This window comes from Globicephala melas, chromosome 14, assembly GCF_963455315.2.
Source record: "Globicephala melas chromosome 14, mGloMel1.2, whole genome shotgun sequence".
Classification (NCBI taxonomy): Eukaryota; Metazoa; Chordata; class Mammalia; order Artiodactyla; family Delphinidae; genus Globicephala; species Globicephala melas.
The window spans coordinates 21,883,560-21,906,320 of NC_083327.1; the positions used below are offsets into that span (position 1 = coordinate 21,883,560).

The following is a 22,761-nucleotide window of genomic DNA, read 5'->3' on the forward strand; positions in this document are numbered from 1 at the left end:
GAGCGGAGGCTCAGGCTATTTGTTGCTGCGCCGCCACCGCCCGACCCATGGTATGTTCTTTTCTCGGGCTCTGTTAGCAGCAGCCGCCGCCGCCGCCGCCCTGTGATTTCTGGCCTTATCTCCTCCTTCTACTCTTGCTGAGCCACTTTTCCTCGTAGTGCTATGACCGTCGTTTCTGTCCCACAGCGGGAGCCGCTTGTTCTGGGCGGCCGCCTTGCGCCCATGGGTTTTTCCGCCCGCGGTTACTTCGGGGCCCTCCCGATGGTTACCACTGCTCCGCCGCCTTTGCCCCGGATCCCGGACCCACGGGGGTTGCCCCCCACTCTCTTCCTTCCTCACTTCTTAGGGGAAGATGGTCCCTGTCTGACCCCTCATCCTCGCGCCCCGGCACCTCTGCCCAACTGCAGCCTCGCCACGGCGGGGGGCACCCCTCGGGCAGCACCAAAGAAGCGGCGAAAGAAGAAGGTGCGGGCCAGCCCGTCGGGGCAGCTTCCCAGCCGCTTCCACCAGTACCAGCAGCACCGGCCGAGCCTGGAGGGCGGGCGGAGCCCCGCGACGGGCCACGGCGGAGCGCAGCAAGTCCCGGCCCAGGCCGCTGCCTGGGCCCCGGCTCCTGCGACCGCAGCTCGAACTGAGGAAACGAGCCCTTTCCCTGGCTCGCTGCCGCCCGCGGCGCCCGGCCAACCCTCGTTCAATAGAGAGGTAAGGGCCGCGAGTGGGACGGGGGTACCACTGGCGTACCGGCCCCTAGTCGGCCACAGCCCGGACGCGAGGTTTGGGGCCCTGCGCTCTGGGGTCGGGAAGGGAGGGGCCGGGTTGAGGGTTGAGGGACGGTTGTTTACTCGGGAGGGAAGTTTCCGTGACGCCCGCTCTGTTCTTGCTGGTGGGGGGGGGAGGGGAGGCCAGCGCTGGCGCTGCTGATTGGCTCCGGGGAGCCGGCCAATGAGAGGAGCGGCTGCGCCCCAGCAACAGTCCGGATTTAGAAGGCTGGCGACGTTCCAGGGGGTTTCGGCGTTCTGGGCGCGGGGTGGGGGGTGGGGGGGGCGGGAGAAGGAAGAGACCCGCGGGAGGCTTACGTCAGCGCGCGCTACGTGCGGAGCGCTTCGGCGCCCATGAAGGAGGCGAGCCGGGCGGGGGTTGGGAGCGCGAGGGCGCGGGCCCGCTGGCGGCTTTCCGACCGTTGGCAGCGCCAAGACTCGTCGGGACGCGCGTACGGTCTCTCGGTACCCGGTGTGGGGTTTGTCACGGGGCGGCAGCCGCCCGCTTCCGGTTGGCTTTTTGCTGAGTTGTGAGGTGCGCGGTGTGGGGCGCCGGGCCACCTGGGGCGCTGCTCCTCGCGGGGCCGACCTACTTAGCTGTGCTTTTCAACTTCGAAAGTCGGTAGGAGCGACGGCAGAGCTGTTGCCTCTTTGAAGCGATAAGTTCTCTGGGCTAGTCTATCAGATGAACGGAATTTACTACGCATCCCCACGGTGTACTGTGCCAGGCTTTCTTAGCGGAAGGTAGTTTTATTGCTTGTGTCCAGAATGATGAAGTTTCCGAAAGAAGAGTTCCCAATTGAATTGACGATATGCTGCCCAGTTGCTATTGGACTAGGATAAAATTGATTAAAACTTAAAGGGTATTAAGTGGCTATATTACTTAAAGTAACCTTTGTATCAAAATAAAAACATTTTGACTTGAATTTCAAAAACCTTCATCATAATAATGAAAATAAGTTACTGACATTTGTTGAAAGAATATTGGTTTGAGAGATTTGCAGCTCATCTAGCTGTGCCCTTGCAAAAACTTAAATTTGTCCACCGTGATTACTTAAATTTTGTATACGTTCTTTTCAGTTCCACGGCTCTTCTGTAATATTAATTACTGTAAAAGCGAGTTTTTGTACTTGTTTCCTAGTAAGATTCCTTTATTTTCTAGAACGGTATTGAAACCGGGAGCTCTGTTGTCAGTTACCCTTTTTGACATGGATTATGTTACCTTGTGCTCCGGCTTTCTATTTGTGTCCTGGCTTACCTACCGTATTACAAGTGTTGAAAGGGCAGTGATCGAATAGATTACCCTGTCTTTCCATTATCATGGCTTCCTGTAAGGATCACTTGAGTTAGGAAAGTGACTGGAATTTAGGCAGTAAAGTTCTTGAAGTAGTTTTTACAACAGAAAGTAGGGGGCAGGCAGAAAGCATTTTCTTCTATGTATTATATGTGTAACTGGACGAGATGATAGAAAGTGGTAAGTATTTTAGTATTTAAATTTCTGAAATTTTGTTTTCACAAGCTGGGGGGATAATTTTTAATGTGTGTACTTAGTAACCATTATCAAAACACTTTCTCACTTAAAATCAATCTCCTAATCAAATTTCTATTCTGACATAATTTTTAAAGAACCTGTCTTAAAAGGTAAATAGTGTATCTATTAACATAGTTTTTCTTTCTAATCAACCAAAGCATTTGAAAATTTCTCTTGGAAATACCCTGCTGTAAAAACGCTGACCTTTGTTAGTTAGGAAGAGGTTGTCATACATGTTTGGAATATAGCTCATTACTCTTTATAGAAAGGTGGACTTGGTTACCTTGGGTTCTTTGACATTTTAGAATCAGCATTGGTAACAGTGATTACTAACTATTTTTAGTGATAAAATTAGATGTGTGCATATTTGGACTTCCAGGGATAAGTGCAGCAAGCATTTAATCAAGACAGTGAACTAAAGTCCACGGGAACTTTTTAAAAGAAAATATGTTAGATATATGGTGAGGTTCATGACTGATTTTTATCATGAGACTGTATTCACTTTTATGTTCCTTGTCTTTGTAGGTTTTAAAATCAAAGATGGGAAAATCGGAGAAAATTGCCATTCCCCACGGCCAGCTTGTTCATGGTATACACTTGTGTGAACAACCAAAGATAAACAGACAGAAAAGCAAATATAACTTACCACTAACCAAGATCACCTCTGCAAAAAGAAATGAAAATAACTTTTGGCAGAATTCTGTTTCATCTGATATAATTCAGAAGCAGGAAAAAAAGCCTTTTAAAAATACTGAGAATATTAAAAATAAGCATTTGAAGAAATCATCATTTCTAACTGAAGTGAGCCAAAAGGAGAATTATGCTGGGGCAAAGTTTAGTGACCCACCTTCTCCTAGTGTTCTTCCAAAGCCTCCTAGTCACTGGATGGGAAGCACCATTGAAAATTCCAACCAAAATAGGGAGTTGATGGCAGTACACTTAAAAACTCTCCTAAAAGTTCAAACTTAGATCTCAGATTTCAGTATGTATGTAAAACATAGCTTTTCCAAAATCCCTGGACTCTTGAAAAGCAGTGGTACAGAAATGGAAAATTACCTTGTTGCAATTTACAAGGGCAAAAGATGAGTTTAAAAAATTACAAACAGCTTGTATTATATTTTATATTTTGTAAATACTGTATACCATGTATTATGTGTATATTGTTCATACTTGAGAGGTACATTATAGTTTTGTTATGAAAGTATGTATTTTGCCCTGCCCAAATGGTAGGTGTTTTGTATATATACAATGGAGAAATTTTAAGTGTGCTAAGGCACCTGAAAGACCGATTTATTTGCACAAGGTACTGAGATTTTTTTCAAGAAACAGCTGTCGAATCTCAAGGTGAAGATCTCAATGTGAACAGTTTACTAATGCACTACTGAAGTTTAAATCTGTGGCACAATCATTGTAAACATGGGGTTTGTCTATGTTTCTCTAAATTGATTTCTGCCTTCTAATCTGTAATTACCGGAAAACTCCTATTCCCATTTTTACCAAACTTAATTTCTGGGTTTTGGTTTATATCCATTCAAATTTAAAATTTTAATGCCAACAAAATCGGTTGTAATCAAATTTTAAAATAATAATAATTTGGCCCCCCCCTTTTCAACTAGTCTTGACTCTTTGTGTGTGATTGTTTTTTCATGTTTGAATGTGTAACTAGGAGATGGATTTTAACTTTCCATTTTACTGGCTAAATGTCTATACTAATTGTACATCCTCCCTCTGAAAGCTGGAGAGTCCAATAATTTAACACTACTACCTCTAAGGGGAGGAATTCCCCATCTCATGAATGGAAATGGTTGTGGGCAAAAGTAAAGCTGATTAGCTTATAGCTTAGAATATGCGTTTATTTTTTGAGCTGTTTCATAAAACACCATTTGACTTACCACATATTTACAATGAAAGAAAACGGCACTTGTTTGATTTGCAAAATTTATACTGATACTGAATGGGATACTTGAATCAAAGCAAATATAATTGATGTTAAAATATTAGGTGGAGACTTTGGAATCTCAGGCTTGCTTTAAGTTATGGCAGCATATGTATTTTTACTTTAAAATTCAAACTTCTACTCAGTAGTGTATCTATAAAGTCTATTCCAGTAAGAAATTCTAGAACACAATTTTCCGCACATAGTTTTTCATTATGTTATACAAGGCCAAAGTTTATGCCAAATGATACAAAGGAAAAAGTAATTGGTCAGTATTTAGACATGTGAAAAAGTAAAGGTGTTCAGAGGCTATATGTGATCCTATAAGGTAGTATAGATGAGAAAGGTGCCACCATCCTGAGGAAGAAATAAATGAACCTTAAGTCTCAACTTCTTGTATCATTTTGGTTCACACAAGAAGGGAGGACACTTACCTAACCTTAACTTAGAATCACTATTGACTTAATAAGCAATGCCAGGATGGCATGATGACTTGTTATAGCCACCTCAAAATCAGAGAATTTCTAATAGATGTGGTCACTATACAGCTTGTCAACACCCCAACCAACCATTTTTCTTGGCATTGACTGTAACATCCTTTGTTCTTAAATGAATTTAGAGAAAGTTAACTTCATTTACATATAGGTATATGTAGATGGATTTTAAAAAAGCACTTAGAGAAACTTAAGATACAAGTGCACTTTCGACCTTATAGAAGATAAGACTTTTTTTTAGCTAAGAGAAGTGTTAACACACTGGTAAAGAGGATGGTTAAATTTTTTAAAGGATGATGTAAGGAAATAGGTTGTATTATAAAGTAACAGATTTTATAGTTTGAAGAGTGGGTGAAATAGACTACAGATATATTTAGTGAGAAGGTGTTAAATTTAAAAGTTGAATAGTTTTGGTGTTAAAGTAAAACATTTAGCAGCATGTCTTAGTCCCTCTGGGCTGCTATAACAAAATACTAGACACTAAGTAGCTTATAAACAAATTTCTTTCTCAGTTCTGTAGGCTGGGAAGTCCAAGATCAAGGCATCAGTGGATTTGGTGTCTAGTGAGATCCCAGTTTTAAACGTTCATAGATGGTGTCCTTTTGCTGTGTATGCACTTGGCAGAAGGGGTGAGGGAGCTTTCTGGGGCTCCTTTTATAAGGGCACAAATCCCATTCATGAGGGTTCCTGCTCTCATGTCCTAATCACTTCCCCAAGTCTCTACCTCCTGTATGTTACCTCGGGGGTTGGGTTTCAACATAGGAATTCAGATCATACTGCAGCCCAATTATTCAGCCATTATTCTTCTCCTATTGAAGTGTCTTGAAACATCTCCTACAATGCTCCTGTAATTTGTGTTTTGTGGGTGTATAGAGCACACTTGGTGTTTGCAGTTACCAGCTCCAGGCCTAAACTTTAACTAATGGTCTGATTAAAAAATTACCATTGCAAAGGGGTAAAAGGTTTGTAACTGTAGTATGTGAGCGGAAAAAATTGTTCCATGCAGTGGCACTTCCCTATAAAACAGATACCAGTATGTGGTTTAGTATTTTGTACTGAAGTTGCTTTTAGGTGAATTTGTACAATTTGATACTGAGTTTATTCAGCTCATACCACTGACGTAGTGAGACTATAGAAAGCTGCTTTTATTTGCATTAATCTTGGTGCTAAGTAATTAGTGTCCTTGTTAGGAAGATAAAGGGAAAAGAAGGCAATAAAAGACCAAATTACAATATTAACAGATTGACAGGAGCCATTCTTTTCAAACTTAAAGGTGGTTTGTAAGTTAAAATACAAATTTTAGGGTGGTTTATAAATTTAAAGACTAGAATGTGTTAGGCAAGTAATCTACATTTTATCAGGACAAGCATTTAGGTTTTTAGGCAGTACTATGTAATTACCCCTTTCCTTCACAGATTTTAATACAAAGCTAGTATGAATGTGGGACTTGAATGGGATCCAGTCATGCTACACTTGGGGAAAACCATTTGCATTTCTTTTGCGTAGTACATGATTTTAAACTAGCTCAAAACTCCCACAGTATTTGCTTTTGTCTTTATCTGTCTTCTTTAAAAGCCCTGACTCAACTTTCGGTGTTGGGAAGGAACAAAACCCAGGCCCCAGGTGCATGCTTCTGCCCCTCAGCACTAGGGCCCAGGATGGACCTGGGAAGGAGGGCATGGTGGGCACCCGCCCAAGCCAAAGAAGTTAGGATTATGAGGAGCTGTGGGGGTGGTGGATAAGCTAGACTCCTCCAAGGCCTTGTCCCTCACCTCCCAGCATGTCCTCAAGTAAAAGCATTTCGATGTCTGGGGAAGGTTAGGGCTGTCTTAGCTCAAAGCCACCGACCTCTGCCCTATTCCTGGTTTCTTCCAGAAACGGTGCTTGGGGAGAGAACCATAATTATTAAATGGTTTGAGATTACCAAAAAACGCAGGGCATGTGTTTGTGTGTGGGAGACTGGTTTTGTGATTAAGGACTTCAAGAGGTAGTATAAAGAAAGGCAGCTAAATTTTGAGTGGGGATATTAAGCAATCAGTTATAGAAAAGAAGGGAAAGGGTTTGAGGATGCAAAGGAACTTTTATTTGATACTGGCATTTTGTATGAGTCTTCATTCCGGCTCACGTAAATGCAAGTATCTTCCTTACAAATAGATGGGAAATCTCATTTTAGGAGTTAAGGCCATAGTTCAAAATTCCCCAGTTGGTAGTCACCAATTTTACCTTTCTTTAAAAAAATAAATTTTATTTTTTTGCTGTGTTGGGTCTTCGTTGCTGCACGCGGGCTTTCTCTAGTTGTGAGTGGAGGCTACTCTTCGTCGCGGTGCACGGGCTTCTCATTGCAGTGGCTTCTCTTGTTGCGGAGCACGAGCTCTAGGCACGTGGGCTTCAGTAGTTGTGGCATGCGGGCTCAGTAGTTGTGACTCACAGGCTTTAGAGCGCAGGCTCCATAGTTGTGGGGCACGGGCTTAGTTGCTCCGTGGCATGTGGGATCTTCCCGGACCAGGGCTCAAACCCGTGTCCCCTGCATTGGCAGGCGGATTCTTAACCACTGCGCCACCAGGGAAGCCCAATTTTAGCTTTTTTAAATAACGTGTTGTAAACATTACTAATGGGTTGGCCTAGGTGAGTTCTGACATCTCCCAAATCAGTCTTATGACTCCAGCAAACGGCTCATTTATGCACATGTTTGATAACACATTTCTGCATATTATAAAAATCCTAACAATGAAACTAATATAGAGTCCCTGTCTTGGATAAAACTGCCTCAACCACCCCTCCCCTCCTTGTTTGAAATATGTTCTTTCGTGTCATTTTTGAGTAGCATGTCTACAATTTAGTGTGGCGGGGGATTAAGTGTGAAGTATGTTCAGGAGATGGTTGACCCTTGAACAACACAGGTTCAAACTGAGCAGGTCCGCTTACACACAGATTTTTTAAAAATAGTAAATACTACACTACTACATGATCCACAGTTGGTTGAATCCGAGGATGTGGAACCTTGGATATGGAGGAATCAGGGACATAGAGGTCAGACTATAATTTATATGCATATTTTCAACCGCAAGGGGTTGGTGCACACCCAACCCCTGAGTTGTTCAGGGGTCAGCTGTACAAGGATAATTGGCAGAGCTAAAAGCAGTGTAGGTGGGTGAGGAAGAAATGATGGCCATAATTGAAATACAAGCTTACCCTACAAGAAACGTTTTTAGAGGAGGTAAAAACAAAAGTCAAGTCATTGTCTCTTGCAGCAGGTGGTGACTATTGCTGGTGAGTAGGGATTGTCTAGTTGGGAATCGGGACATCTATTAGAAGTAGCATTGAGTGGGGCCTTAAAATATTCAGTTGTATCTGCCATGCAAAGAAGAGTTGAATATATTGTCAGAGATAAAAGTTTTAGCAGTGTTATGAAAAGATGTGGAATACCCAGTAGCTTAAGAGAAGTGCAGGGAAGGAAGATTCACTGTCTTGAATGGTGTATTGGGGTAGTAACATGAAGGGCTTTGAATGTCATGCTGAAGAGTTTCAACTTTATTCTATAAGCATGGCAGAGTCACCAAAGGCTTATGAGCAAGGTAATGAGATTTCTGCTTCAAAAAGAAAACTGGTGAAAATACAGAGAACAGTTTGGAAAGGGAAAGCTTGAGACATGAAAGCCACTTGATATTTCAGTGGTTTAAAAAAGAGCCTTAAAGGATATTATCAGAGGGTATACAGGGGCATGGCCTTACTTGGGAGATACTTTGGAGGTAGAATTCAGAATTCAGCAACTGAATGAAGGGTAAGAAAAGAATTTTTAAATTGAGCAATCAGGAATTTAAAACCAGCAATTAGGGAACTCTGGAGGGGGTTGAAATTATAGAGGAAGGTAATTTTGATTTGCATGTTGAACTTCGAGATGCATGTAGGATATCCACGTGGAAACACACAGCAAGTAGAAGATAGGTCAGGCTGAGAGGTACAGCTTTGGTAATAGTGCACAGAAGCACTAATTACAACATGAATATGGAACTGAAATATTTTGTCTTCCTATATTCTTTTTTCCCTCACTGGGTTTAACACCTTTACCAGTACTCTTGACCTCATCTTTTCTGCCTCCTGTGGACTCTCAACTTCATCTATGATAGTAAATTAGTTGCTGAACTGAAAGTATTTCCTCTGAAAGTGTTAAATGGTGGTTAGTTATTACTGACCTGTAAAAGTCTATGTTAGTGGACGGTTCTAATGTTAAGTTCTGGATTCAGACAGCAGGGGCCCAGCTGCTGAAGAGGAACAAAGTTTCCTTCCCTTAGTCCAAGTTTTGATGCTGGGTGAAACTGATCTTTTAACATTCTATATCTTTTTGTAAATCTCCCCCCTTCTAATGACCATCCCATCATACTGCTGAATAATTATCCTTTATTTAGAGAATGGAAGGCCCCCAAATCCCATGCACTCTATGCAGTTGATACCTGCTTCACGTTGAGGGAATCAAACATATGTACTTATACTTGGGTATGAAAGGCTGAGAGTCTCATTATCTTCCTCTATATACTTAAAACTTTGAAGGACATTGCAGAATGAAAACACTTAAAAATCACAAGCCTGCTCTTTCAGCCCTGAGCTATCCATAAATCTTTCAAAGACTGCCAAATACAAGTCTCCAAATGGGAAAGAGTGTGTCTGTGCTGAGATGAGATGGTGTAGGAAGCAGGATTGTTGTAGGCACAAATCGTGTAGTTCAGGAGCTACTTGTTTTTGTATCTGAAAGGAAATTTGAGAGTACATTTTATACAGTGCTATTTATAAAAGCTCATAAAAATTAACCTTTGAAAGAGACTTTCTTGAAAATTTTAGATAGGATTCTCTGAAGCTGTGGGGTGGATAAAGTTCTAAGAATAGGGATGATCTATTTTATGGTTGAACTAAACCCTTTTTCTTTATATCTCTTGGATTAGATTGTCTTGAATTAATCTGACAGTTTTCGGATTAAGTTACTTTTCATATCCTTTGCAATTCTCTTGGAGTTCTAAGTTAAATATGCTAAAATGTATGAGTAATATTCCTAACACCCAGGAATTGTATTTGCCAAACTTAAACTTGTGAATTACAATTTAAGACTTATAGAAGGTGTTACATTTACTGTGGGTTCACTGTCAAGATCTCAGAATTCATTTTCTAAAGCAGAGTTTAGAGTAATGTTTCCTTAGTGTAGAACTGGTGACACAAATTTAAAGTTCCCTCTGTTAGAGGAATAGTTTATCATAGATGATGTGGCATTAATTACGGTCTCTGAATTAAGTAATGGTAGGAAGGGGAAAAACGGGAGAATTGGCAGAAAGCAGTCTACATGGATAATCATGGAAAATCAGATGCACATTTGTCAAAGGAGGCTACAGGTTCTATTCAAGCTCTATTTAATTAGGAGAGATCATATATCTTGAATGTATAATAGCTTAAAAGACAAAATGACATTCTTAAGCAATAACGTTGAAAACTTCATTTCTCTAGTCATTCATACGATAACTTTTATGCATGTGTAAGAAAGGATCCAGGAAAGTTAAGTAATTTTTCCCAGTCTACTACATAAAGTGGCAGGAAAATGTGGTATTTTATATATGATTGTAAAGATAATAGATACTAATCAGACTCCTCCAAAACTGGTCATATATATATAGCTACTCCTAAATTATTACAGATAGTTCCATTGTTCTAAGATTAGAGATTAACCTGATTAGTTGTCAAAACAGAATTACAAATGTGTTCTTAAGAGTCTAGAATCTTGAAGAGGGGATGGCAAGTAGAAGACATTTTGATGACTTTTATTTCCAACATGGAAATGTTTGATTTAACTGAACTCAAAACTGCCTTCTAACAGTTAAGATCTTTAAAAAGGAAGATCTTTATTATTTCACTCTATTTGGCAACATGGAATCAGAGGGCTTTGGTTCTTCCTACCAAACCCTTAGAGAGATCTACAGTTTGGGGGATCTTCTTGCTATAATAAGGGCTCTCAACCGTCCCTTCCAACGTTGAAATTGCCCTTACTCTTTTCAACTGATCAGACACTAAGGGCTCTCAAATTTTAAAACAAAAGGATTAACATCAAAGATTGGATTACCCTTTTCCATCAGCCTTCCAAGGGTCCTAGTCACTGTGCATTCAGTCCAGTCTCCTTAACCATTTGTGTTTCTTAGGTTACTGTAAATCATCTGATGTTTGAAGCCAGACCCTGAATTTCAAAACTAAGAAAATAGAATTATGTTTACAAAAGATATTCAACCAAGATTTTTGATCACTCTTTAATTGGAATAGCCCACTTATGAATATTCCAATTTTCAAAAATTTACTATATGTTAAATTCAAAATAATTGAGGAGAAGATTGATGGAAATATATGTGATAAAACAAGCATAACTTTTAACTGTAGAATCTACGTAGTGGGTATATGGGTGTTCATTTTAAGATTACTTTCTTATTAAAGAATTTTACAACAAAATGTTAACAGAATTCGGGAAAGTTAACGCTGCTTTACTAGTTCACTCCAACATTACACAGAAGTTGAGTATTTGCCAATAATTCCAAAAGCTCACTTACATGTAACATTAAGCACAAATAAGTCAATCTTTTGATGTAAACTTTGAATATCCTAAATGTTTTTTCTTTGCTCTTTCAACTAGGCTGGTTAGTTGGTTATAACACTTCTAAAATAATGGAACAATTCTAGTCAATGACTGAAATACCAAAGCCATTGTAAACAAGAACTGAAAGATTAGAGAAAGGATACTGTATTTAAGCATTGTCTTATTTGGGAAATGTGACAGTTGACATTTAATGTTAATGTTGAAATAAATGTTAAAGCTTGAAGAAACTTTAATTAGGAGAGGATAAAGAGGTAGGTGGAGACTATAAAGATTCTGAAGGGCATTTATAATAACTGCCCATCGTTTGAGGGGAAAGTTGAAGAATTATCTAACATGGAATAACTTGAACTTCAAGTAGCGTAAGGAAGTGTGTCTGTCTGAGATTCCCAAAGAAGAAAGGGGATGGCCGAAGGGCTGGTGAGCACTGAGTGACCAGGAGGTAGAAGGGCAAAGCAGGGTGCAACTCTTAACACTTGGTTGGCGCCTACTCTTTAAAGCCTTTAATGTTGAATTAATATCAGTGGAGTTAATGGAAAGTTAAAAGCATTTAAAATTATTCCTTAAGTGTAGTTCCACTTTCCATGATAGATATTCATGTAAAAACACCACCTTCTAGTCAAGGTAGATAAAAGGTGGACAAAAGTGCAGTCACCAAAACCTCTTACAGTATCAGTTATATCTGACTACGGACAGGCAGCTAAGAGCACCTCATACAAGTGCTTTTCATGTATATTTTATTTTTTAATAGATCTTTGACTATAATTGCTTCACAGTACTGTGTTAGTTTCTGTTGTACACCGAAGTGAATCAGCCATATGCATACATATGTCCCCATATGCCCTCCCTCTTGCGTCTCCCTCCCACCCTCCCTATCCCACCCCTCTAGGGCATCGCAAAGCACCGAGATGATCTCCCTGTGCTGTGCGGCTGCTTCCCACTAGCTATCTGTTTTACACTTGGTAGTGTATACATGTCAATGCTACTCTCACTTCGCCCCAGCTTCCCACTCCCACCCCGTGTCCTCAAGTCCATTCTCCATGTCTACATCTTTATTCCTGCCCTGCAACTAGGTTCATCAGTACCATTTTTTTTTGATTCCATATATATGCGTTAGAATACAGTATTTTTCTTTCTGATATACTTCACTCTGTATGACAGACTCTATGACACCTCACTACAAATAAATTTTAGAAAATTTTTTATCCATGTTTTTAAGTGGTATTTTTAAAAAAATCCCACATAGATTATATGGCAAGAGTAGGGAATTATAAAGTATAAAATAACACCAAAAATGGTTAGACTTTGTATACACATTAAAAATTATAATGAATATTCTAACAAAACTAGAGCATTAGTTTTGCTAATTCAGTTACATTTAACATTTTAAGGCCCAAATCTTAAGGTTTACCGACAATGTGAATGTTAATGCTTTTCCTTAAGGTTCTTATGAAATTATATAAATATTTTACGTGTTAAAATAAATTTAAGTAACATTCCATCTCATTTTTAAAATATAAGAATGCCCTGAAGAGTCAGACCAGTTATACAGCTTATGTCGATTTTGAAAAAAGGTCTTCAACAGAGTACTTTTTCTCAAGGTGTAAAGTAGTATTCCCACGAAGCAGACACCACCTCACAAATGTCATAGGAATGGCTCTTAACTTCCCCCACAAAGAAATCCACTGAATTTTTCTTAGTATTGAAAAAAAAAAAAAAAAGGCTATCACTTGAGCCTGGAAGACTATTTTATATTGAGATTTTTGTTGAAATTAGTCAATTTAACAGCATTTTAAGTCTATACTATAAGGAGTAAGCCAAGAAAACTAGAATGTGGTTTTCCTCAATTTCTATGGACACATTTCTAAAAAGCATATAGTTCTTAGGCATTTAGTTCACAGAATTATACTCCTAAATTAGAAAAGTGGTAATTTTGCTTCTTGTTTCAATTACACTTTTTCTGAGAAACTGCTCATCCTACACAAGCTGCAATACATAAGATCAAACAGTAATAAACATGCAATCAATCCATTTCTAGCACAAAGCACTGATTACTGGCTAGATAGTCTCATCTGGAGAGACTGACCCTTTAAATTTTCTGTCTGCATTCTGAAAGAACCTGAAACCTGACATACCCTAAGATATTCCTGATTTTAATTTGTAACGTTACTAGTTCATAAACTTACAGGTAGGTTGAATATGGTGTTCTGAAACATGTGAACCAAACATATGCTTTAAATCACATAATACATTTAAAAAACAGTAACCATTAACCCACTGAGCATCCATCTATCTCCACAAGTTGATACTATTTCTTTTCATAAATTCAAAATTGTGGTACATTCCTAGAACATAAGATTCAAGAAAGACTAATCATATAACCCTTTCCCCCAAATAAAATAAAAACATTATACCTTTTTTTTGGAAAATATTACTGATGTGGTATAGTATGCTATGTATATTTTTAAATTCAGTCTTTCCTCACATGATTCCTTTAAATAAAAAATGGTATTTGTCATTATTGTGAAGTACTGTTTTAACTTGAATGAAGTTCAATCAACCTGGCATATCTAACACTTCTATAAGGGAATATTATATTTCTAAATAGGTTTTTGACTATAGTATCTCTACACTTAATTTGCTTCTTTTCAAAAGATGTACCCAATTTAATTCTATAATCACAGTCAATCGATCAATTACAGTCCATTCACCTTCTCTGTGGGCTGTCCCAGCTCTATTGTGTTCCTGGGATGGGATCAGTGCATTAGGGGCATTCTCTAAGCAGTGGGGGCCAGGCCCTAGCCCAGTCAGGAATGAAGTGCTTACTCCCCCAAGGCTGTCTGTGTGAGGCAATGGGGCCTTGTCTGGGATGCACAAAGCTGTGGTTAATTTGCTTAATTTTAAGAGCATCTTTTTAAAGGTACATGATATAAAATTTCCAGAGGGCCTAAACTGACATGGTTCGATCAATGCCAGAGCTAATGTTATGATCCTAAATACCCTAGTTTCATCAAGGGAGTAATTTAGATGCTAAGTTCATAATCTTCATTTAATACTTAAATTTTTCTAATCAAATATATGAGTTTTGAGAGTAATATCCGTATGTCTCACTGAACCACTGGTCCTTAAAATACCAAGAGTCACGGACTTGTTTGAATATCTAGAGGACCTAGATCTGAAGCTTCGGTTTCATGATACCAGATTAAGATCTCCTGCGTAAGTAGCATGTATTTATTTATACAGATACCCCAAATATTCTACCATCCTGTCTGGAAAACAAATTTAATTTTTAACTCTAAATAAGAAATTACAATTTTAATGTAGTATAGAAGAATTATAAAAGTATTTCTAAACGCTTCTTCCTTTAAACTTCGACTAATTTTGCTTCATGCAATGGAATTGGAATAAAAGCAGAAATTCTTATTTATTTGTAATACAACATCATGTCTTAGAATAGTCGTTATCTCAGATAACATATAAAGTCCTGAAATTAGTTAATATTTTACATTTAAAAATAAACAGCCCAGAGGCACAAGATTAAACCGCAGACTACAGATAAAAAATTTGGCATATTCCCCCATTACGTTTGCAGCTACAAAATACCAGCTGCTACACAGAAATGTGAATTATTCATGGGGAGAAAGAAACCAAGCAGTCATGGTGGCCACCTTTATCTTCTTTGACATTAACTTATCCTCTATGAATCTTGAACAAATGGAGGTAGGCAGTGCCCCTACACCAAACATAGGAAGTACCTGAGTAAATATATTATCTTTACAGGAAATGATCACAGATGTGTGATACATTTGCTTTATTTAACAATCTTACTCTAAGTATCCTCTCTTAAAAGGTCCAAGAAACAATTCTACAGCAGAAGTGAACCCTAGAATAGATGTACCCAGAGGACAATTTTCCAGGGTATCAGCACAACTGCCAATCAATTTCCACTCAGTCACAGAACCCATTTTCACTGAACCCTATAATCATTTCCTTTCCAAATTCTATTCTCTCCTTTTCCTCTCAATATTATCTTAGTTTAGCATATATTTCCCAAAGACTTTTTTCTTCCAAAAAGACAAGCATGGTGATCAGGGAGGGCTGTATGGAGCCCAGCCACCACCCAGCTCCAAAGTGTAATGGTTGTGTGACCTTGTGCATGTCATTTAACCTCTCTGCGTCTCACTTACCTTATCTGCAGTGGTACTGACCTCATAAAGCTGTTGTGATGAGCGAGTAATGTAAAACTTACAGAGCAGTGCCAAGCACATAGTAAATGATCAGAAAGTTTAAACTATTATCATTCCAGTTTTTCCATCAAACCAAACAGTACCCTCCCTAAGCAGCCCAGGGATTACAGTGGAAAACCAAATCAGAGATAAATCGAAGGATTAAGCATGTTCAGAAACACTGCCTTATTAACTTTTTACTAAGATATAATGATTAAATGTAAAGACACTATAATCAACTCCTAATTAGTATTTGGAATAACTACATATATGTGTATGTAAACCCAAACATTTACTTAGAAGATACAAAAAAATCAGTATTTGTCTTGCTCTTTCTTCAGACTGTTCTCTCAATTTTCAATACTGCCACATAATTTTATAACTAAAGTTTTATTACATTTGAACACTTCAAAGAGCTATAATTTTGAAATAAATTTTGCTATGATTAGAGAAAATCTACTCATAAAGTACAATATACATGAATTTACGGTACCTGTCCAAATATTACCAGCATATAAATTATTTTGTAAAGTTATTTCTTACACACAGGATGTAAAATGCAAAAAAAAGATGGAATTTGTATTCAGAACAAATGGAAGCAATATTGGCTCCTATATGCTAAAAATATAAGACATATTTTTTTTCTAAAGCACTCTAGATACAAATATTAACTGTATGGGCTGAGAACTTTTAATTTCAATGTAATTCAACAAGGTACACAAGTAGAGCTCTATAAATATATCCCCTATAATAACCATATGCAAAACCATTTTATCACAAATACTACCAAAACCCTCTGAAAAACATAATCTACAAACACATTTTTAAAGAAATTCTTAGTTTTAACAACTACAAAAGCAATGAATATCAATAAAGCTATTTGGCTTAAAAAAATGAAGGGCAGTGTAATGTAAATCCCAATACTGCAAAGTTGTTTTTTGAGGAGGCAGTCTTGAGTTTCTTAATACAAGGTACTAAACATTTCCAAAAATAAATAAGAGTTATTCTATACAGTTTAAAGTCATCAGCTAGAGCTCTAAAAAGAAAAATTAAGCAGTAGATGAAAAGTAGGTATGCAGAATTAACAGTATAAAGTATGATTTTTATACAAAATGTACCACTCTTCAAATGTGTAAGGCTTGATATGAATTTTTGGACTATGAGTGTTGCACATCATTTTTCGTCTTAAACCATTCAAAATTCAGAATTTTTATAACGTTTTGATATTTCTGAAGTGAATAAATATGGTATAGAATGCAATTTAATGTCAACTTATCTATACTGTTCCACCCAGTAAAAATAAAACCTTTTTTGAGCTCAGGAAAGAATGTATCTTTTGAACGCTTGATCTCTCTATAAACTCTACTTTTAGAAATGTCAGAATTTTGTAATATGAACTAATATCCATCAGGAATTGGCCCAAGTTTAAAGAGAAAACAAAAAGGAGACGTAAGATGTCAAATAGTCTTAAGTTTGCCCTATGCGATTATACAGTCATAATTACTTTTTACATGAAAGAAAAGTGCTTTAAAGTAAAAAATACTTTCGTAAAAGTTATTAGTATTATTCTTAACATCCAAGTCTAATTTTCCAAATTAGTTCCATTTCCTTTGAAAAGTACCCTTCTGCCACAATGTAAACAAAAAATGGTCCATAAAATGGGACATTACTCACATCATAATTTGTGGTATGGGCCCTTAAATCGAGACCAAATCTTAACCCAAGATAGAGAGATTTTATCTCTTGCACATGCCCAAAATAACTAATATCAACTCACTTTTTCTGTAAGCCTTGAAGAATTTTTATTTAACATAACGAGAGGTTTAATAACATATTAAATACTACGTAGCACTCTTCTGTCGCTGTTCACCAACTGTTTTTATGACGGTAACTCCGAGATCTGGAATGCGATCGAAAATGAGAGTGTTTTGCTGTTTGTGCTTTAGTTTCAGAATTGGTATACCCTTTGGGAGATTTACATGGGGATCTTGCTATGGAGTCAGAATGTCTTCCATGTGATCTTGATTTTGTTCCTGAGCTAGTCTGCTTTTGAGGTGAGCTTGATTGTGATTTTCCTATCGACTTGGACCTTTTTTGCAAGGACTTGGACCGTGACCGTCCTCTAGAACCAGAATTCCTTCTTGGGGTTCTTGACTGCCTTGCTGAGGTAGATCGCCTTGGTAGTGATTTGGAGCGAGATTTAGACTGGCTGTAAGAAAATCGCCTGTGTCGGGACCTGCAAACATCCATAATATCAGAGTATATATTTCACACAAAAATACATAATAGGTTAGGAAACAACACTTTCAGGAACTTATATACTTTATATAACATTAGTTATGTTTTTATTGGATAAGCTAAAAGAAACTCTAATTTTATCATGCATGCTTCTGGTTCAAACATAAGTACAAGTTTGTAATATCTGACCAAAAGATTTTGACTTTGCTAGATATCAATGTATCTTATGAAAAATATATTTATTTTGCATATTTAGTCTGGGTTACATAATCCTAAGAGGTTAGAAAATCTGAAGGGGAAAAAAAGAAAGAAAGAAAATATTTAAAGCTTATCAAATGTTTATAAAGACATAAACCTAGATGGAGGACTTCTGAATCTTGCCATGACAGAGCAGCTTGTTCTAGACTAATCTTCCCATAGAAAAGAGCTATATAAAAAAGATAGACAACATTTATAAAACAACTGTTAAAAGGCACTGGAGAATTACCAACACAAGCAGAACTCGAGGGGTTATAAGCCATGGCTCTTTTCCTAAGACCATTTTCCAAATGCCAGCATGGCAGACTTGAGCCCAACTAGAAAACAGCTATTGGACTAAGCTGCAGAGACAGAAGTTAGAATTCAGGGCCACGAAAATGGCTAGGACTGGAGACACGAAAATCCCAGAGGTGAGGACACTGCAGGCAACCCCCATCCCCTAAGATCTGCCTACAAGTTCTCCTCAGGTCGCTGGCCATCTTCCAAGTTGCACATGCACAGGATGAGACTCTAAGAGGTCAGCAGAAAACAGCAGCTGGAAGATTTAAGAACTTAGCTGAGCAAGAGGGAGGGGATATGGGGCTATATGTATAGCTGATTCACTTTGTTATAAAGCAGAAACACACCACTGTAAAGCAATTATACTCCAATAAAGATGTTAAAAAAAAAAAAGAACTTAGCTGAAATTTTCTCAGATACAGAGTTGCTGTTGAGAGGGCTGGAATTCAAGCCCCCCAAAAGGTCAAGGAGCCTTGAGTGACAACGCAGGCTTTCAATTAAGAAGTCAGAAGGGCCTCATCCTCCAGGTTAAGGGTCATGCCCTAGGAGTAAGTGTAAAGCTGAAATGGATCAGCCTTAACAGTGCCTCAAACCAAGCCTTGACAGGATCAAGGTGATCTGCCAATGCTCTGCCTGCTAGAAGAAAACAGCTTTCTTTGGAGAATCATATCATCCAAAACCTCTATAATCTTTCAACAGTAATGTCCAACATCCAATAAAAAATTATGAGGTAGGGCTTCCCTGGTGGCGCAGTGGTTGAGAGTCTGCCTGCCGATGCAGGGGACACTGGTTCGTGCCCCGGTCCGGGAGGATCCCACATGCCGCGGAGCGGCTGGGCCCGTGAGCCATGGCCGCTGAGCCTGCACGAACGGAGCGTGTACAACGGGAGAGGCCACAACAGTGAAAGGGGCCCGCGTACCACAAAAAAAATAAATAAATAAATTATGAGGTATGTGAAAAACAGAAAAAAATGACTAAAAGCTAAGGAAAATAAAACGAAAGAGACCCAAAATAATTTGGATATTGGCATTATTCAGAAAATAATTTTTTAAATTACTATGATTAATATGTTCAAGAAAATAAGGGAATTCCCTGGCATTCCAGTGGTTAGTACCCTGAGCTTCCACTTCAGGGGGCCCAGGTTTGATCCCTGGTCAAGGAACTAAGATCCCACAAGCCACGTGGCACAGCCCAAAAAATACAAAAAAAAAGAAAAGAAGAGGAAAAGACAAAGAAATAAAAAAGATGGGGAATTTAAACAATACTGGAATCTATAAAAAGAATCAAATGGACATTTTAGAACCAACAACATGATATTCGAACTTAAAAAAGTCATTAGATGGATTTAATAGCAGTCTAGATACAGCAGAAGTAAGAAATAGCAAACTGGTTATTAGAAAAATATTATAGTGAAACACAATGAGAAAAGAAGTTTTAAGAAATCCAGAACAGAGCATAAGAGTTATTTGGTACATACTCATGTGGCCTAAGGGAAAAATTGAATAAGGTACAAGCAATGTTTGAAGAGATGATGGCCTAGAATTTTCCAAAACTAATGAAAGGCATAATAACTCACAATTTCAAGGAACTCAGTAAACCTCAGGTAGAATAAATACAAAGAAACCTATGCTGGGCATGTCACAGTGAAATTGCTGAAAACCAAAGTCAGAGAAAAATCTGAAAATCTGCTAGAGAGCAGTAGACACATTACCTTCAAAGGAGCAACATTAAGACTGACTATGGATATCAGAACAATGGAATGACATTATTAAAGAAAGAAAAAAACTTCCCGCCAACTTATAACACTATCTTCAGCAAAAATATCTTTCAAAAATGAATATAAAGATGTTTTCAGACAAACTGAGTGAATTCACTGCCATTAGACTTGTACTCTAAGAAACGGTAAAAATGCTTCAAGATGAAGGAGAATAATCCCAGGTAGAAGCATGGAACTACAGGAAGGAACAAAGAACACTGGAAAGTATAAACATATTGATGTAGAATATATTTTAGAATAAAAGCACAGTCTTTTATTTTATTTTAATTTTTTTAAAAGCACAGTTTTTTAGAAATTGTTTCATTCCTATTGTAGATAGTTGCAGAAAACAAAATGGGAAAATTGTCCTTGGGGAAAAAAAATTCTAACGTAAGAAAGAAAAAGGATGCATATAAACACTACTACATATAAAATAGATAACCAACAAGGACCTACTGTATAGCACAGGGAACTACACTCAATATTTTGTAATAACCTGTAAGGGAAAATAATCTGAAAAAGAATATATATATATATAAATGAATCACCGTGCTGTACATCTGAAACTAACAGAACACTGTAAATCAACTACACTTCAATAAAACTTAAAAAAAAAAGGATGCTATATTTGGACTAGGGGCCATTTTAACATTCTTCAGGAATATTTAGGAGTATATACACATTCACTGACACAAATTTAACAAAGATTTATGGAATATCTGAGTAAGGGACTACTGATAAATGCTAGGGATATTAAGCATTAAGACAAAAGTCCTTGCTCCACAAAGAGTTCACAGTCTAATGATAGCAGCAAACTAGTTTTTTCCCACATCCACTAAAGGCAAAAGCAGTGACCTCTTTTTATCTAAGGTAATACAACACATACATTGAATATATTTATAGTACATGTTAGACTTATCTATATGCTGACCCATACACATACACACACATACAATCTGATCCTTACGAAACTTAAAAGCTGGGTAAGATTTGCATTCTCTATAATACAACTTTACAAATAAAAAACACTGAGGTCAGAGAGGTTAAGCAACGGTCTTATAACTAGAACAGAGCAGAACAGCATTGTCTTACAAGAAAATGTGTTTTTTTCTTTTTTTTTTTTTTGGACGCTCTGCATGCAGGATCTTAGTTCCCCGACCAAGGATCAAACCCAAGGCCCCCTGCAGGGGAAGTAAGGAGTCTTAACCACTGTACCACCAGGGAGTCCCCGTTCTTTCTATTCCTGATACGCCATGATGACTGGGAAAACTGACAGACTTCTTTTTGTTTTTTCTCCAGCCAAGTAGTATACTGCCACTAGAAGGCAGAAAATGCTGTGAATGTTCTGGTTAATCAAGGCTCTAATACATTTGGAAACTGCTTATATTCTTAATGAATCAGATGGGCAATTTTTTCCTTTTCTTTTAAAACTAAGTCTTTTTCACCAAGGCCAGTAGATATTATTCAATAAATTAGGGCAGTGCTGCTTTAGATACAATATTACATCTACTTTGATTTTTGGTTTATTAACCATTCATTAATTTATAGTAATGTGAACTGTTGAACATCACTTTCTTACTATTCATGTCCTTCATGAAGCCAGAGGCAGTACCATTGGTACTGGTGTGACTTTCCTATACACATGGCATGTAAAATTTCTTAATTTGTTCCCACATTTTACGTTCTATAAATGTAACTTGTATTTGAGTGTATCAGTGTCAAAATCTCAAATCATCAGTAGGAAAATGGCTATCCCTTAGCCATGGAACAAAATGGATTATTCTCCACAGACACAAGGGAGGTTTATATTCTTATACTATCAAAGTATGATAAAAAGAATCAAATTCCAGAACACAGTATGACTGTTCCTAAATATTTCTTTACCAATCTTGGTGATGGCTCAATCCTGACCTGGGTTCTTCTGGCTTATAAAAGGAGCTTGGGCTTCCCTGGTGGTGCAGTGGTTGGGAGTCCGCCTGCCGATGCAGGGGACGCAGGTTCATGCCCCAGTCCAGGGGGATCCTACGTGCCGCGGAGTGGCTGTGCCCGTGGGCTGTGGCCGCTGGGCCTGCGCATCCGGAGCCTGTTGCTCCGCGGCGGGAGAGGCCGCAGCGGTGAGAGGCCCGCGTACCACAAAAAAAAAAAAAAGGAGCTTAAGGCTTCCTTCTACTTGCATGCCTCCCTCAGAATGAGCCAAAATCAAAGCATTTGATTCATACCCAAGGAGAGGGACCGAGCTGACATGTAAGTTTCTAGGGCTCTGAAGAGGCCACATCTTCTAGTAATCAAGATTCTTGGATATTTCTGTTCCTATCTTTTCTTTCCACTTGGCTGGAGGGACTGGAGCCAGGCCACTTCACAGTCTTGTTTTTAGAACTAGGGACTTGGGGCAAGGACTCTCTGTCTAGCTCTGGTACATATATCCTATGTTGGGCTTTTCCTTGTCTAGGCTCTTGGAGTTGAGGAATGGAAGGACTGGAGTGAAAGTGAGCAGTTCTGCAGATCATTTTTGATTTGAGGCTATGTCGTCAGGGGACAGCATAGGGGTACAACATATGGCCCAGAAAAGCCAACTCTTTTTCTTTCTTTCTTTTTTTTTGGCTGCACAGCTCAGCATGTGGGATCTTAGTTCCCCAACCAGGGATCAAATCCTCGCCCCCTGCAGT

The 22,761-nt window shown here is 38.4% G+C and overlaps 2 protein-coding genes across 8 annotated transcripts in view; one reads left to right on the forward strand and one right to left on the reverse strand.

Moving 5' to 3' along the window:
- Positions 1-21,219, forward strand: PNRC1 (proline rich nuclear receptor coactivator 1). Of its 2 annotated transcripts, XM_070043468.1 has the most exons (3): positions 35-50; positions 347-702; positions 2,815-21,219. In XM_070043468.1, exon 3 carries the CDS (start codon positions 2,830-2,832, stop codon positions 3,256-3,258), a length of 429 nt encoding a protein of 142 aa, XP_069899569.1. In that variant the 5' UTR covers positions 35-50; positions 347-702; positions 2,815-2,829; the 3' UTR covers positions 3,259-21,219. The 2 variants fall into 2 exon arrangements, with proteins under 2 accessions (XP_030715348.1, XP_069899569.1); XM_030859488.3 differs by having other exon boundaries at positions 1-702.
- SRSF12 (serine and arginine rich splicing factor 12) overlaps positions 12,227-22,761 on the reverse strand; it is a 21,870-nt gene continuing 11,335 nt past the window's right edge. For 5 of the 6 annotated variants that reach the window (XM_060283856.1, XM_060283858.2, XM_060283857.1 and 2 more), the window contains one exon: positions 12,227-17,800. In XM_060283856.1, the coding sequence (XP_060139839.1) occupies positions 17,431-17,800 (370 nt within the window). In that variant the 3' untranslated portion in view covers positions 12,227-17,430. Of the gene's footprint in view, positions 18,882-22,761 lie in introns of all 6 variants that reach the window. The other variant, XM_060283860.1, reaches the window with a different exon arrangement.

What these genes read in the sequence shown, in the direction of transcription:
- PNRC1 (XM_030859488.3), top strand. Translation starts at nt 163, where the DNA reads ATGACCGTCGTTTCTGTCCCACAGCGGGAGCCGCTTGTTCTGGGCGGC. An exon ending in AACCCTCGTTCAATAGAGAG is followed by an intron (nt 703 to 2,814) that starts GTAAGGGCCGCG and finishes TTGTCTTTGTAG; the next exon opens with GTTTTAAAATCAAAGATGGG.